Source organism: Chaetomium fimeti (genome assembly GCF_033439085.1).
Source record: "Chaetomium fimeti strain CBS 168.71 chromosome Unknown B0H64scaffold_15, whole genome shotgun sequence".
Lineage (NCBI taxonomy): Eukaryota > Fungi > Ascomycota > Sordariomycetes > Sordariales > Chaetomiaceae > Chaetomium > Chaetomium fimeti.
In genome coordinates this window covers 261,413-275,956 of record NW_026944343.1, presented here as the reverse complement: position 1 = coordinate 275,956, position 14,544 = coordinate 261,413, and the positions used below count along the sequence as shown (strand labels likewise).

Here is a 14,544-nt window from a genome sequence, read left to right as displayed (position 1 = left end):
GCCAGAACGGCGGAGCGACGTCGTGGCAAACCCAGGACCATGAGGCGCACTCAAAAAGCTCCGTAGCCGACGGCCAATTCGGTCACAAGAAGACCCGCGAATAAGCGTCACGTACACAATTCAGGCCGCAAGCAGCGCGTCAGAGCAACCCTTTCCCTGAAAGGGGCAAGGGGTGAGTGTCAATTCGGCAAGGGCTCGAAAACTGTTATAAGCGGCCTTGTAAGGTCGATCTTGGAATGAACTATTACTCACATAGAGCGACTTCGCTGAATGGCCGTTGTGCATTCGTAAAGCGCGAGGGAAGTATGCGTCCCAATGCAATACACTGCTTTCCAAGAGTTATTCCAGATATAGTACATTTCCTGCGATGGGTTGGGTGAGGGAGCTCGACACTCGCGCAACCATCGTGTTGGTCTGGCATTAATTAATACAGACGGCGTCTCACCACCGGGGCCCAGAGCTCTCTCACAATCATTCCAACAACCTCTAGGAGAGACTATGGAAATCCAAGAGTTTTGGGTAATAAGACGGCAGCACTGCAGGCATTGGTGATTTAGTCGTGGCCCCAAACGGAGCCGTCTAAGGAAATACAGACGCACAAATATTAGCTGGAAAAGGAGGTATCTAACTCAGGAATCCGTTTGTGACTTGTACAACAAATGCGGTAAGGGGGTTATACGGAGGTATGAAGTACATACAAAACACAAAAGACGCAAATACTCCGCATAGTTACTTCGAGCCGTTCTCATTCGGATCAGTGCTCTCCCCCTAATAATTTTCTACTAGTCGTATAAGATCCGCTCTATATAGGGGCTTTGAGGGGCAACAATGGCAACAGGGAGAACCATGGACTACCTATATCACTGTCTAGGTATAGTAGTGGAGAGGAGACGGGTTTCACACCATTTCCGCTGTTCTTATCCACCCTGCAATAAAAATATCGAGCCTATGGCCCTGATGTTGAACTTGCGCTTTGCTGTACTCGTTCCCCTTTCACATTTCCTGCCCAGCCTTCCACCTTTTTTCGGGGTCTGCGAAGAAAAGGAATTTATCGCCAGCGTCCCGTGAATCTCTGTCTGCACCCTAGGCTCGCAGCCGAACCCTCCACTTCACGTCATATTGCACCATCCACCCGTTCCCAGACTGGCCGGGCCGTCATCTTAGGGATGGCAAAGCACCATCAGGTGGGGTGGGTCCGAACCCAAGTCTTTGTTGTTGTCGAAGCTCACAACCCGCAAGCGGCCAGCTCTTTCGGGGACTCTTAATAGCACGTCATCCGCGAAACGAACCCGACAGCCAGAGCATCAACCAAGATAGCCAACATCAACAAGTCATCCGCCACGTTGAAGCTGCCATAACCTCACAAGGGACCGCAAGGGGAGAACAAAAGAGGCGGGAAGGGTGGTCCTGGGCCTTAATTTTCAGGGACGAAGAGATCCTCCTGTATTAGCAGCTCTTAAATTTATCTTGTTCGAGCCAGGTCTCACAGGGAGGGACGATGTCAATGCTAAAACTGCTCAATATGCTACGGGAAATGGCGCTGTGGTGGTGAGGGTGGAAAGGATTAGGAAGAAGCTGCCCGGCTGCGCTAGGAACCTAACTAACAGAGGCGAGTGGCTCGAAGGAAAGAAAATGCAGTGCTGCTATTCTCTCGCCTCAAAGGCTCCCTCATAAGAACCCTCACCCCTACTCCCTCCAACGGCCCCAGCAAGACCCAGATATCTCTCGATAGCCCTACCGGGAATTGGTAAGCTAGGAGACCTACCTAATCTCTCTCAAGGCGAACCTCCAAACCCGGAGGGGACGGCGGCAAAAAGCGACTCGGATACCGGGAGTCGAACCCGGGGCTGTTGAGAGAGCAGTCACTCCTGAGAAGTGAGAGTCAACGATGTTACCGCTACACCATACCCGATTGAATCAGATGTGGTTCCGATGTTGTTGGAGCGGCGAGCGGGGGCCTGCATTATTATGTGCGTGAGATTGTGGCCGATGGAGCGGAGCCGGGAGGTGGACCATGAGGGCTATGCCCCTGTCGTGGACGGAGAAGCGAGTCCCACGTAGAACTTTGTGACTGACTCGAGCATATCTAAGGACAAACATTCGAGACTCTGTATTGTTGCTTAGTTGTCTTTTTTTATCTATTCCCTCAGATTGTAGTGATTCCCGGTTGTAACTTGTAACTTGTCATTTACGAACATCTAAGAATACAAGGATTTTGCTGGGAAAAAGTGAGCCACCTAACTCATTACTTACTTATATAGCGAGCTCAGCACCTACCTTCTTTTGTTTCTTATGTACTTGCTCCTAGGCCCCTTTCGAACCTGTAATTAAACTCTTGCTTCTTTCGAGGCGGAGTGGTCGGCCGACCTGAACGATAAAGACCACCACCACCACCACCCCGATACCACCCCACCATCACCGCAGACCTCCGGCCCCGTTTTGCAAACTTCCGACCCCGTATTGCCAACAGTAGAACGGACCCATAGACTGTCTTGCTCTCTGTGGAGTTCATTTACATTTCTCATAACAGAGCTTCGGAAGTCAACACAACCCAAGCCGAGCCCGGACAACGGGAGTCCAGTGAAGATTACCAGCCTCTCCTTCCGCCACGGGAATTCGATATCGGCCTACACCCATATATTCAGCGACGCCAGCGACGTTAGTAACACCATAGCCAAATCAAAGAACCCCCGAGCGGAGACGACCTTTCTTAGCCGGACAGACGCCGTTATGATGGGTAAAACACAGGCGTGACTTTCATATATCGTACTTTGGAGCCACTGCAGCATGCGCAGCCTCTATCACCGTCATACCTTCAATGTTGTTGGTCTGAATAATACCCCGAGCGTGGTTCAGAGGACTGTAACTTCTCAAAACATCGATGAAAGGAGAGCTAGTCATGCCTGTGAATTCTGTGACTACATCGGATGACGATGGCCTACAAATTGCAGTCTCAGTGGTCATCAAATGACTCCTTCTCGTTAGAGTGTCGGGAAGCCCAGCCAACCATATACTGATAGAGCGCCTGGTTCTTCCTCATCATCGCGCAGTCAACATCAGACTCGCCTGGAGATTTGTACGGGACCACGTCCATCCAGGAGGTCTTCCAGGCCGCCTTTTCCCTCTCGCCTATCTCTTTAGCAGTGAATAGAATACCGCCCGTACCGCACGGACTAGCCTTCAGAAGAACGGCTCTTGTACAGTCAATATTATCATCCGTAACCCCTGTGGAAAAGGTCCAAATAGATTTCGAGGTATTAGCGTGTTCCCAGTCTTTTGCGTCAGAACCTACGATGGAGTATATCGTAAGCTCCTCTTTTCCGAAGAGTAATGTACTCAATCGTGGCCAGATTTGATCGGAGAAGGCGGGACGCGCAAGAGCGAAGGTCTTAGTTGCGGCAACTGTCGCCGCATCGGTCGGAATTTCGTGCTGACCTTTGAACAGGCGGGCAGGCCACCACCAAGGTCGGGGCCGCTCCATTTGGGGGACTGGGGTGGTGTTTGGGTCGAAGTCCTTTACCAACAGAGAAAATGGAATCGTGACGTGGACATGAATTGGCCCATCTTTGATCGGGAGGCTCATTGATTCAGCCTCAAGAGATACTAGGAGGGCCATGGTCTGATCGACATGCCAGGCTGGTGGTGTTTGCAAGAATCCAGTTGGAGGTTTGGGAGACTTCAATGGCTGCTCCGGTCTTGGGTGGACATAATTACACCCCGCTTTGAATGAAGTGAAAGATGCTGGGCCGCGCGCTCGTTTTTACCTCCTAACCAACCAGAGCGAGCGGGACGGGGTGTTGGGATGCTGTGCCGCCCAACCAGCATGCAAGGCAGCATGCTGCAGAGCAAACAAGCACTCGGCCTTCGGGGCTATATTTGTCTTGTGAACGGCTACCGCAACCCGCTTGAAAGGAAGGGTGTCGTTGGCAGCTGGTTTGGTACCACCCTGTGTGATTGAAAATTGATAGTCTCCTCGCCAGCTATGTTGCCAGCGGGGGAGATACAAAAGTGATGGGTTTAATCTTTCCACCCTCCGCTCGTCTTCTCGCCATCGCTGGCTGAACTCCGTCTTGGTAACGAGTTTTCATTCGCTGTCGTCCATTAGAAGATGGTTGTGTCCGTTGTCGTCGCCCTGACGATGGCCCCAGTGACCTACGTCGGTCATGGTTTCGATCAATTCCGGGGTTTGTGTGACGAGTTGTGGGAAATGTTGGCGTGGAGAAAATTTGGGGTGTTTTGTTAATTACCTAGAGGTTGTTGGAAAAGATCATTTTTTTCCTCGCTGCTCTGAGTTGTGGAAAGTATTCAACAGTCGCCTCCTGCAACCTCCATCTCATTAATACCTACCTTAGGTAGGTATCTTACTCAGGCTGAATTCGATCCTCCTCGTCGGGCTGGCAATCTAACTTCGATGTTCGTCCGGGGTAGGTGCCCTATGGCCTGCGCCTAGCCATCGGCACTATTACATTCATCAACGGTGCCCTCATCGCCTCAACATGAAAGACAAGGGAAGAAGGCACGAGTAATTCCGTCTCAGGTAGTATGTACCAGATAATCCTGCTGCCAAGTAGGGCAAATTCCGTCGCCGGCATCCTTCACTGCTTGGCGTGATTAACTACAGCAGGTGCCAAGGTCCTGCTATAAAGTGGTCATGTAACTCGGGTTCAAGAGTCACCTATCGGCTTCTATATCCGTCCAGATCTGCCCCGCTTGCAGCCGCCGGGGCCTGGAAGGAATCGCCGTTGAGCGGTTAGTGATGGTCCGGGAAATCTCAATGTGACGCGAGTGGCCGTTGTGTGAGACATTGATGTGTGTGTAACGTTGATTTAGAATGCGGGGAGGACTTGGCTGTCGCGGGGAAAAAAACAAGGTTCTGACGATCGTCATGGCAGGCACGCTGTGGTTTGATTATTATTAAGTGGCATTTATATCGAGTGGTTGGGCGATCGTGCCTGCATGAACTTATAGTTCACGCATTTCCCGCACTTCCCGCACGTTCTGGGCCGCGAAGTCAAACCCGTCCTGCACACCACACGGGTTAAGCCACTGCAAGTTGGGGGGCGGACAAGATGCATCCAAAACGGGCGGCCATTGCCATTTTCTTTGCAGCCCAAGCCCAAACCGGCGTTGGAGCTCTGGTGTCTTCACCAGGAGAAACGGTTCCAATTCCATCATGGGACTTGCAGTCGTCTGCTGACGCCGGAACCGACCTCGAGGCACTCTCACAAACCGGACTCGACACCGCGTCATGGCATCACGTTGAAACATCGAAGTGCACCCTTATGGGTTGTCTCATCGAAGCCGGAGTTTACGATCAAGAAGAGCTGTTTTATTCGGAAAACCTGCGCAGTGTCGACGAAAAGCAATTCTCAGTGCCATGGATCTACCGCAACGAATTCTCTCTTGAGCCTGGCTCCGGCAAGCACTTCTTCCTGCAGACACACGGCATATCTTCCCGGGCCGATATAACTCTCAATGGCAAACCGGTTGCCACTTCATCGGAGCAAGTGGGTTCATACGTGGGGCGGAACTACGACATCACCGAGGTTGTTGGTACCGACAACGCCCTCGCCATCCAGGTGCACCCAACCGACTATTACCACGACCTTGCCCTCGGGTGGGTGGACTGGAATCCATGGCCCGCGGATAACGGCACCGGTATCTGGCGCGACATCGAAATCAAGCAGACCGGCGCGGTGATGTTGGAACCACTCCGGGTTGTAACGCAACTGGGCCCTACCCTCGGAGACGAACCAGCCAACATCACCCTCAAGGCACGGGCACACAACCTCGAGGACACCCCCATCACCATCACGGCCACCGCCCTCATCACGCCAGACTCGGGCGACAGCCCCATAACCGTCAGCGAGACCTTCACCCTCGACCCGCTCTCCACCACCGACCTCATCCTCACCACCACCCTGCCCAACCCCCAAATCTGGTGGCCACGCCAATGGGGCGCCCAACCGCTCTACACCGCCACCCTGACCACCACCCCGGCCAACACTACCACCCCCTCTGACCACACCACCGCCACCTTCGGCCTGCGCACGGTGACCACCACGCTCAACGCCCACAACGACACGACCTTCCACATCAACGCGCGGCCCTTCCAGGTCCTCGGCGCCGGCTACACGCCCAACCTCTTCCTGCGCTTCTCCCCCGCCAAGTGGGACGCCGAGCTGCGCTACGCGCTCGACCTGGGCCTGAACACGATCCGCCTCGAGGGCAAGGACGAGCACCCGGCGCTGTACGCGGCGGCCGATCGCGCAGGCGTCATGTTGCTGGCCGGCTGGGAGTGCTGCGATAAGTGGGAGGCGTGGAGCTATAACCCCGACCTGGCGGTCAGTCCGGTGCCGGTGTGGGATGATGAGGACTATGCGGTGGCGAGGGAGGGGATGGCGCATGAGGGGGGGATGATGCAGGCGCATCCAAGCGTGTTGGGGTTTTTGGTGGGGAGTGATTACTGGCCGGATGAAAGGGCGACGAAGGGGTATTTGGAGGCGTTTGAGGCGGTCGATTGGCAGTTGCCTGTGCTGGGGTCGGCGTCGGAGAGGGGGTTCTCCGAGCAGACGGGGCCGAGTGGCATGAAGATGGCCGGGCCGTATGATTGGGTGCCGCCGGGGTATTGGTGGGATACGGAGCCGGCGGAAGAGCGGTTCGGTGCGGCGTTTGGGTTTGGGTCGGAGCTGGGTGCGGGTGTGGGTACCCCGGAGTTGGGATCGCTGACGAAGTTTCTGGGGGGGGCCGAGTTGGAGGATCTGTGGAAGAGCCCAAATAAGAGCCTGTACCACATGTCGCGGGAGACGTCCCAGTTCGAGACGAGGGAGATCTACAACGCTGGGTTGTGGAGCCGATGGGGGGCGCCGACCAGTCTGGACGACTATCTGATGAAAGCGCAGCTGCTGGACTATGAGGCTACGCGAGCAGAGATCGAGGCGTACACGGCGATGTGGAACGCCGAGCACCCTGCCACCGGGCTGATCTACTGGATGCTGAACAACGCCTGGCCCAGTCTGCACTGGAACCTGTGGGACTACTACATGCGCCCGGCGGGGAGCTACTTTGGGGCCAAGGTCGGCCTAAGGATGGAGAACGCCGCGTTTGACTATGTCAAGAAAGCCGTATGGTTGGTGAACCGGTCGTTGGACAAGCAAGGGGAGAGGAGGGTGGAGGTGGAGGTGATGGATCTGCAAGGGACGGTGGTGCACAAGGAATCGGTGGCAACGGCAACAACCCCCAATACCAGCGAGAACATCCTGTCTTTGGCAGAGGTGTTAGGAAATGCCACGGATGTGGTCTTTCTGCGGCTAGTTCTTTACGATGCCCCCGTGGAAGGGAACGTCCTGAGCCGGAACGTGTATTGGGTTGCGAAGGAGCCGGATGTGTTGGACTGGGCGAGCACGACCTGGTATCACACTCCAGTCACCACTTACTCGGACTACACTGCGCTCAATGAGCTCCAGACGGCAGATGTCGATGTTCACGGTGTCTGGAGTGGCGATGCCGTGGACGTGACGCTGGAGAACAAGTCCGAGGTGCCGGCTTTCTTCGTCAGCCTGAACTTGGTGAATCAAGACGGGGCCGATCTGCTGCCGGTGACGTGGGAGGACAATTATGTCACACTATGGCCGGGAGAGAGCATCACACTGAGGGCTGGAATTGCAGGTGCGAGCGGGGAGCCGAAAGAGATCGTAGTTGTAGGGAAGAATGTTGCTAGGGTGAATACAGGGGTGTAGTGCCGAGTAGGGATAGCTGAGGAGATGGTTACTTCATCTCTAGTACTAGTTTATTTATAGACTATAATAGTTACGATGAGTGCCGTTTCGACCGCTAGGCAGTCCAACCAAAAGCGAGCCTCCCCTCTTCGAGCAGTTGAGTGGTGATCTATGTGTTTACCCCTGAGCAACCGGGAAAAGGCGTACTTCAAGCAGACTCCATGAGCCGCCCTCAACAAATCATCTAGCCTGCCCGGCTAGCTCAATCGGTAGAGCGTGAGACTCTTATATCTCAACACATCTCAAGGTTGTGGGTTCGACCCCCACGTCGGGCTCAATCCCCGGCAGCGATGCCTCTCTTTTGACTTTTTTGCTTCCGGTAACCACGCCGGCCACGGCGTGTCAATTCTTTTACATACCCGCCAGTAGCCGAGTACTGTAATGGTGAGAGAATGTAGCTCTGAGAGTGGATTATATCTATAATGGCTTAGTGGTGCAAATCTTTGTATTGCGCGTATATCACCTGCTCCGTAGCTCATTACCCTCCCCTACGTTTATATTTATGATGGGCTTGCCAACCTGACAGTTCTGCCTTTGCTCTTCTGCTTACCTAGGGTTAAAGTTTTCACATTGGTGGGTTGTTCAGAGCACAATGTTACAAATCACGAACATGGTCAGGGCTTCCGGCAGATAGATTTCCCAAACAACGCGCTAGTCATGGCAGTATTATCCCGGTTGTCCACTCTCGGCGTTCACCTGACTAATGGACCGTGTGTTCGTCTAGATTACACAGTCCAGCCCACGGGGTTCACTTAACACATCACTTTGCAGAAGGTACTGTGTAAATAACCTTAACCCGGTGAATCACGAAGAAACCTAGACCCAATGTGAATGTGGCACCCCCAGACCAACAGAAAAGAATCCCGGTCTGACCTGTCTCTCATCCGATGAAATTCGGTGAATACCTTGTAGTTATTCACATCTGCGGGATTGTTTGTTCATCGGTCATCAGACCTGTCGTGGATGTGGCGTCCAGTAAGGTTTCCCCGGCTGACCATGGCCCATTCACTCGAGGGAGTCCACCGCCTCGACCCCAGGGAGGTATAAAACCGGGATGGTGTTTGCTCCCCGGAGGATCAGCAAAAGTCCATCTACGCCTCCCAAGCTCTCACCGCAACACCCACCAAACAACATGTCGCTTCCCACCTCCCAAAAACAGTGGCTTATCCAAGGCACCGGCCAGGGTTTCGACAGTCTCGTCTACCAGGATGCTCCCATCCCCAAGCTCGGCGCCGACGACGTGCTCGTCCAGTTTCAGGGGGCATCTCTCAACTTCCGCGACCTGCTCATCCCTCAGGTATGTACCTCCCCTCCCCCAGCCACCACACCACCCGCTCCCAAACCACCCGCTAACCCACCTCCCCGCAGGGAAAATACATCTTCCCCCTCCAGCTCCCCATCGTCGCGGGCTCCGACGGCGCCGGCACCGTCCTCGCCGTCGGCAGCAACGTGACGGAGTGGGCCGCCGGCGACCGCGTCCTCCCGCTCTTCAACCAGGGCCACCAGAAGGGCGCCATCGACACCGCCGCCGCCGGCACGGGGCTGGGCGGGTGTGTCGACGGCACGCTGCGCCGCTACGGCGTGTTCGGTCGGACCGGCGTCGTGCGCATGCCGGCCAACTTGGACTTTGTCGAGGCCGCAACGCTGGGCTGTGCCGCGCTGACGGCGTGGAATGCGTTTTATGGGTTGAAGAAGTTGGCTAAGGGTGAGACGGTGCTGGTGTTGGGGACGGGGGGCGTTGCTTTGTTTGGGTTGCAGGTATGTCGAGCGAGTCTGGGGCTTTTGTTTCGAGGGGGCCGAAGCTAACGTGGTGTTTCAGTTCGCCAAAGCAGCTGGCGCCACTGTCATCGCGACCACATCATCTGCTGAAAAGGCCGACGTCCTCAAGAAGCTCGGCGCTGACCACGTCATCAACTACCGCGAGGATCCCAACTGGGGCGAGACGGCGCGCAAGCTGACGCCGAACGGCGAAGGTGTTGACCACATCATTGAGATCGGCGGCGAGGGTACCATGACGCAGAGCCTGAACGCCATCAAGATGGAGGGCATCATCTCGGTCATTGGAGTTATATCGGGCACTCCGCCCAAGGACAACATCATCGAAGCGCTGTCGCGGCTGTGCACGGTCCGTGGCGTGTACGTTGGGTCAAGGGAGCTGTTTGAGGAGATGGTTCAGGCGATTGAGAAGCATGATCTCCACCCGGTGTTGGATGAGAAGAGGTTTACGCTGGAGACCGCAAAGGAGGCGTATGAATACATGGTGAGTACTTCTTCAACTCCCGAGTTGACAAACAATGCTAACGCTGTAGCAGTGGGCGCAGAAGCACTTTGGCAAGATCGGAATCAAGATCGAGTAACGGGTTGGGGTAGGGTTATTGCGGCTACTGAATACTGGGCGCTTATTTTATCTGCGGTTGGTGGCACGGCAAGGAAGGCAAGATAAAGGCTTGCGTGGGGATGTCAACGGAAACGCTGCGGGGAGAGAATCATCTGTTTCGGGCCGCCGTCACCGTCCACTGGTTCAGGGGCTCAGGGGTTGGGGATGAACATACATTCCCTTAGCCCCCGTTGATCGTCGCAATTGCATCATTTGACTCTCACCCTTCACCACAGTATCGGCCTCTCCGGAAACACCTGATTGTGTTCTAAATGTGAACCAACTAGGTAGGTACCTCGGTATTCGCGCAGAAAGGTGACAACAATAATATCATGGTTGCCTAACACCAAGCAAGCCACCACGTGCAGGAAGTGCGGCTGATCCGCGACGTGTCCGAACCCCAAAACCGATCCCTGATCCCAGATATCCCTCGAACAAACTGTTCCACTCCCGAACAATTCCCCTACCCAATTCCACAAGACCATCATCTCCCACACCACCACAGCGCCGAACCGCAACCATCAAACCAGCCAACAACCATGACCACCCCCACCACGACCCTCCCCCCCTCCGCAACCACCCACCTCCTCCACGCCACCCTCCAAGACCGCATCGCCGGCGTGCTAATCGGCTCCGCCCTCGGCGACGCCATCGGCCTGTACACAGAATTCATGACCGCCGCCACCGCCGCCACCGCCTACCCCACCGGCAAGTTCACACTCGGGGGCGGCGGCGACGGCGGTGATGGCCACGCCCGCCCGACCCCCTTCAAGCTGGACGCGCACCGCGCGCCGAAACTGCCCGGCGACTGGACCGACGACACGGACCACGCGCTGCTGGTGCTGCTGGCCTTTTTGCGCACGGCGCGCACGGCCGGGGGGCGGATGTCGGGGTTTGATTTTGGGTTGGGTACCGGGGAGGATGATGGTGATGGTGATGGTGATGGTGGGGGTAAGGGGAAAGGTGGGAAGGGGCTGGCGGGATCGCAGCGGCTGCCGACGCAGCAGGACCTGGCGGCGCGGCTGCGCGTGTGGGTGAGTCAGGGTTTTCGGCCGCTCGAGACCATGCCGTTGGGGCTGGGGCGCTTGGTCGGTACGGTGGTCGCGTCGGCGGGGTTTGATACGGACCCGGAGCGCGTGGCGAGGGAGTACTGGGAGCGGACGGGCCGGAGGGTGGCGCCGAATGGGAGTTTAATGAGGACCCATCCGCTGGGGGTGGTTTGCTTGTTCCGGCCGGAGGAGGAGGCGTTTGAGATTGCTGCGACTCTGTCGCGGGTTACCCACTTCGATCCGCGGTGTGTGCTGGCGTGTGTTTTGGGGACGGGGTTGGTCAGGGCGCTGGCGAGGGGTGAGGTGGTGGTGGAGGGCGATGTGGATGCGGTGATAAGGCGTGCGCTCAAGTGGTTTCAGGCTACGCAGCAAGAAGCGGATAAGCTGGACAGTGAGGAGTTGATGAGGCATGTTAGCTCTGGTGAGGTGTTAGATGACCTGAAACTGGACGAGCAGGCTGCAATCGGGTATGTGTACAAGACGCTCGGATCGGGGGTGGTACTCTTGCGCATGGCGATTCGACGGTTGGTGGCAAGCAAGAACGAGCTGCTGGACCGGACTATTCTGTTTGAGCAGCTCATCACAGATCTCATTATGCGTGGTGGGGACGCTGACACCAACGCATGCTTTGCCGGGGCATTGCTCGGCGCCTATCTTGGCTACTCCGCGTTGCCGGACCACTGGAAGCATGGCCTGAAGAACGGAGAGTGGCTTCTGGGCAAGGCAGTTGTTTTATGCCAGGTTCTCGGGGTGAAGGATGGCTTTTACGCCGGGACGGAGGATAAAGACAGTCACCCTCTCGGCGGGAAGCCCGCCATCAGCCAACAGGAGATGGAAGGCCGCTGGATGGTGTTGCAGCAAGCCACAATGAGGAAAATGGAGGATGCAGCGAAGACACCCTCGAAACCTTCTGGGTCGAATTGGTCGTCGTTTTTGTGGAAGAAGGGGAGCGAAGGGAACCCACGTTAATGGTGCTAGGGTAGGTAGTTATGAGTATGATGAGGTAGTCGAGTCTGGGGCGCAAAGGTCGACTGGGGTGTTTGGTTGTTGGAGCTGACGAGTACACCACGGCTCGAGCAGAAAATGGGATTTTCAGAGCAATTATATGCCTTCTCATCATCAAGGGCCACGTTGTGATAACCTGAATGGTCCCAGGCACACGGTCGGGGTTCGGGTATGGGTGGCAAGAATCGACCGGCAGTTGACACGGCTCGCACCCATTGAAACATGCACAAGGTCTTACCTACAGTATGCATAACGTACTCAGACCTGTTTCTAGAGTACATCGTCATGGCTTGGCACCCTACTGGTTCTTTCCAACCCAAAGCCCCATCAACGGAGACGCAGCAGCTAGATGCACAGCCCTTTCTTTCGTGATATCGTTGTGGTTTGACATGTTCGTGAGTTGGGTTAGGGTTATTCGTTATGGCTGACCTGCATGACTCGTCTCTCGTCCCATCTCTTTAACCGGCAACTTAACCGGGCGCTTTCCACTGGTCAAATCCCGCCACGCCCTCCAATGATAACCAAGAAACTCTTTCAGCAGTTCTCAACAAGGTCCGCTGGCTCAATGGCAGAGCGTCTGACTACGACTCCTTATTCTGGGATATCCCCAGGAAGAGATCGAGTAATCAGGAGGTTCCAGGTTCGACCCCTGGGTGGATCGAGATAAACTGGTCACAGGACCAGACCTTGCTTTTTGAAGGCATTTTCTTTTCCCATTCTCGCCCTCTTTTTCTGTTTTTAGCCCTCAGATGATTCGAGGGTATGGGTTGGTGGCTTTTTTTACCCTTGGATGCATTGTCAAAGTGAGATGCAGTCATTGTTTGTGTTGCGTTATACCGCTCTCCTTTTACTTGCCATCCCCCTTTTCCGGCCCGACGGTTTCAATACCTCGGTTCATGCATCAAATACGATGGTAGGATTGCTCGGTCGGCGAATCTGACGAAGTCGAGCTTCCCTTCTTTTAGAAGCGATGCAACACAACCTGTAAAGAACCGACATTTACATGACAAGTGTCTTGGAGTCGTGTTTAACTGCAACATTGGAACTCACTCGCAACAACATCATTTGGACCATCTGGACCATCTGCGGCTGAGATGCCCAATCCCATATTTTCATTCAGGAGGACAACTTCCCAATATCGCTTCGGCCCACCCAGCCAAGGTCTACTAGAGGGCATCTCGGCACCTAGCCATGTATGCTCAGATCACCAACGCCAGATGCTCAAAACCACTCCCCAGCCAACTCGTGAAATCATTTACTCCACATCCCAACAACTAACAACCCCCTCCCGGTCTACTCCATCCTAGTTTACCCTTTCCCCCTCCCCCTTCCCACCCGCATCACCATTACCACCACCACCACCCCCCTCCAACCTCCGAATCACCCTCGCCGGATTCCCCGCCACCACCACAAAATCCTCCACATCCCTCGTCACCACACTGCCGGCGCCCACCGTGACCCCCTTCCCAATCGTGACACCAGGACACACGATCACGCCGCCGCCAAACCAGCAGTCCTCGCCGACCACGATCGGCTTGCCGGACTCGGGCCCGCGCAGGCCGTCGCGCACGGCCGGGTCGAGCGGGTGGGTGCCCGAGTAGAAGCTGCAGTTGGGCCCGACCAGGGTGCGGGCGCCGATGTGGATGGCGCAGGTGTCGATGAAGGTGGTCGAGGAGTTGAGGTACACGCCGGGGCCGAAGCTGTTTTCCGACGAGGAGGGGTGGGTTGTGAGTGGGGATGTGGTGGGCGGGCGAGCGGTGGGCTTGTGGGGAGGGGGGGGGGGGCGGGGAAACGGAGACTTACGTGCACTGGACGCCGTAGTCGAATTTGATCGGACTGTCGACCCAGGGGTAGTTGCGCAGGGCTGCTTCCTCTTCGGGACTGCCTGCCGGTGGGAGGGCTGTTTCGTCGCGGACGATGCTGTTGTTGGGTGGTGAGTGATGGGTTTCCATGCGAGTGGGTTGGACCCGGAAAAGGACATCGACATACTCTTTCCACAACTCGACTAGCTTCCGGCGCGGAGCCCCGGCGGCATCTTGTATGTTGTAGGCATTACAGGCAACCTTGCACCGGAGGCGGTCTGCGATAAGATCGGGGGTGAAGGCGTAGTACAGCTCACCGGCGAGCATGCGGCGACGGTTCTCAACCAGGTCAAGGTTGTTCGGGTCCATCGTAATGGTGTCTAACTATCACCTCGGTGGCTGTTGAGAGCCGTCTCCGGTGCCAAAGTTCCTGATTCTTCACCGTCTAGATTGATCTTCCTTGGCTGCAGCCTGTCGGAGGCGGGGTCGCGAGTTTGTCGACGGCTCCGGCTTTAAAGTTGCCGGAGCGGCAC

At 55.8% G+C, this 14,544-nt stretch overlaps 5 protein-coding genes and 3 non-coding genes across 8 annotated transcripts; 5 read left to right on the top strand and 3 right to left on the bottom strand.

Moving 5' to 3' along the window:
- Positions 1-1,820: 1,820 nt before the first annotated feature.
- B0H64DRAFT_t176 lies at positions 1,821-1,912 on the bottom strand. The gene has a single exon. It is a non-coding gene; the product is annotated as a tRNA-Glu (tRNA).
- A 914-nt stretch (positions 1,913-2,826) lies between these two features.
- Positions 2,827-3,938, bottom strand: B0H64DRAFT_413614 (uncharacterized protein). Its single transcript, XM_062804993.1, has one exon. It carries the CDS (start codon positions 3,614-3,616, stop codon positions 2,954-2,956), a length of 663 nt encoding a protein of 220 aa, XP_062653712.1. The 5' UTR covers positions 3,617-3,938; the 3' UTR covers positions 2,827-2,953.
- A 939-nt stretch (positions 3,939-4,877) lies between these two features.
- On the top strand, positions 4,878-7,829 carry B0H64DRAFT_350991 (glycoside hydrolase family 2 protein). Its single transcript, XM_062801448.1, has one exon. The coding sequence runs from the start codon at positions 5,070-5,072 to the stop codon at positions 7,737-7,739; it is 2,670 nt and encodes an 889-aa protein (XP_062653711.1). The 5' UTR covers positions 4,878-5,069; the 3' UTR covers positions 7,740-7,829.
- Positions 7,830-7,969: 140 nt separating this feature from the next.
- On the top strand, positions 7,970-8,053 carry B0H64DRAFT_t178. The gene has a single exon. It is a non-coding gene; the product is annotated as a tRNA-Lys (tRNA).
- Positions 8,054-8,910: 857 nt separating this feature from the next.
- Positions 8,911-10,135, top strand: B0H64DRAFT_332730 (alcohol dehydrogenase-like protein; the record flags this gene model as incomplete). The annotated part of the gene is made up of 4 exons (XM_062801066.1): positions 8,911-9,075; positions 9,147-9,540; positions 9,581-10,038; positions 10,091-10,135. 4 exons carry the CDS (start codon positions 8,911-8,913, stop codon positions 10,133-10,135), a joined length of 1,062 nt encoding a protein of 353 aa, XP_062653710.1.
- A 177-nt stretch (positions 10,136-10,312) lies between these two features.
- On the top strand, positions 10,313-12,371 carry B0H64DRAFT_453221 (ADP-ribosylglycohydrolase-domain-containing protein). Its single transcript, XM_062807233.1, has 2 exons — positions 10,313-11,064; positions 11,119-12,371. Exons 1-2 carry the CDS (start codon positions 10,695-10,697, stop codon positions 12,171-12,173), a joined length of 1,425 nt encoding a protein of 474 aa, XP_062653709.1. The 5' UTR covers positions 10,313-10,694; the 3' UTR covers positions 12,174-12,371.
- Positions 12,192-14,380, bottom strand: B0H64DRAFT_421238 (acetyltransferase-like protein; the record flags this gene model as incomplete). Its single annotated transcript, XM_062805525.1, has 4 exons — positions 12,192-12,235; positions 13,572-13,909; positions 14,013-14,129; positions 14,199-14,380. 4 exons carry the CDS (start codon positions 14,378-14,380, stop codon positions 12,192-12,194), a joined length of 681 nt encoding a protein of 226 aa, XP_062653708.1.
- B0H64DRAFT_t179 lies at positions 12,761-12,870 on the top strand. Its single transcript has one exon. It is a non-coding gene; the product is annotated as a tRNA-Arg (tRNA).
- Positions 14,381-14,544: the final 164 nt, after the last annotated feature.

Coding starts and splice junctions, on each gene's coding strand:
- B0H64DRAFT_413614 (XM_062804993.1), bottom strand. CDS start 3,616: ATGGCCCTCCTAGTATCTCTTGAGGCTGAATCAATGAGCCTCCCGATC.
- B0H64DRAFT_453221 (XM_062807233.1), top strand. CDS start 10,695: ATGACCACCCCCACCACGACCCTCCCCCCCTCCGCAACCACCCACCTC. Junction 11,065..11,118: donor GGGGTTTGATTTTGGGTTGG/GTACCGGGGAGG, acceptor GTAAGGGGAAAG/GTGGGAAGGGGCTGGCGGGA.
- B0H64DRAFT_350991 (XM_062801448.1), top strand. CDS start 5,070: ATGCATCCAAAACGGGCGGCCATTGCCATTTTCTTTGCAGCCCAAGCC.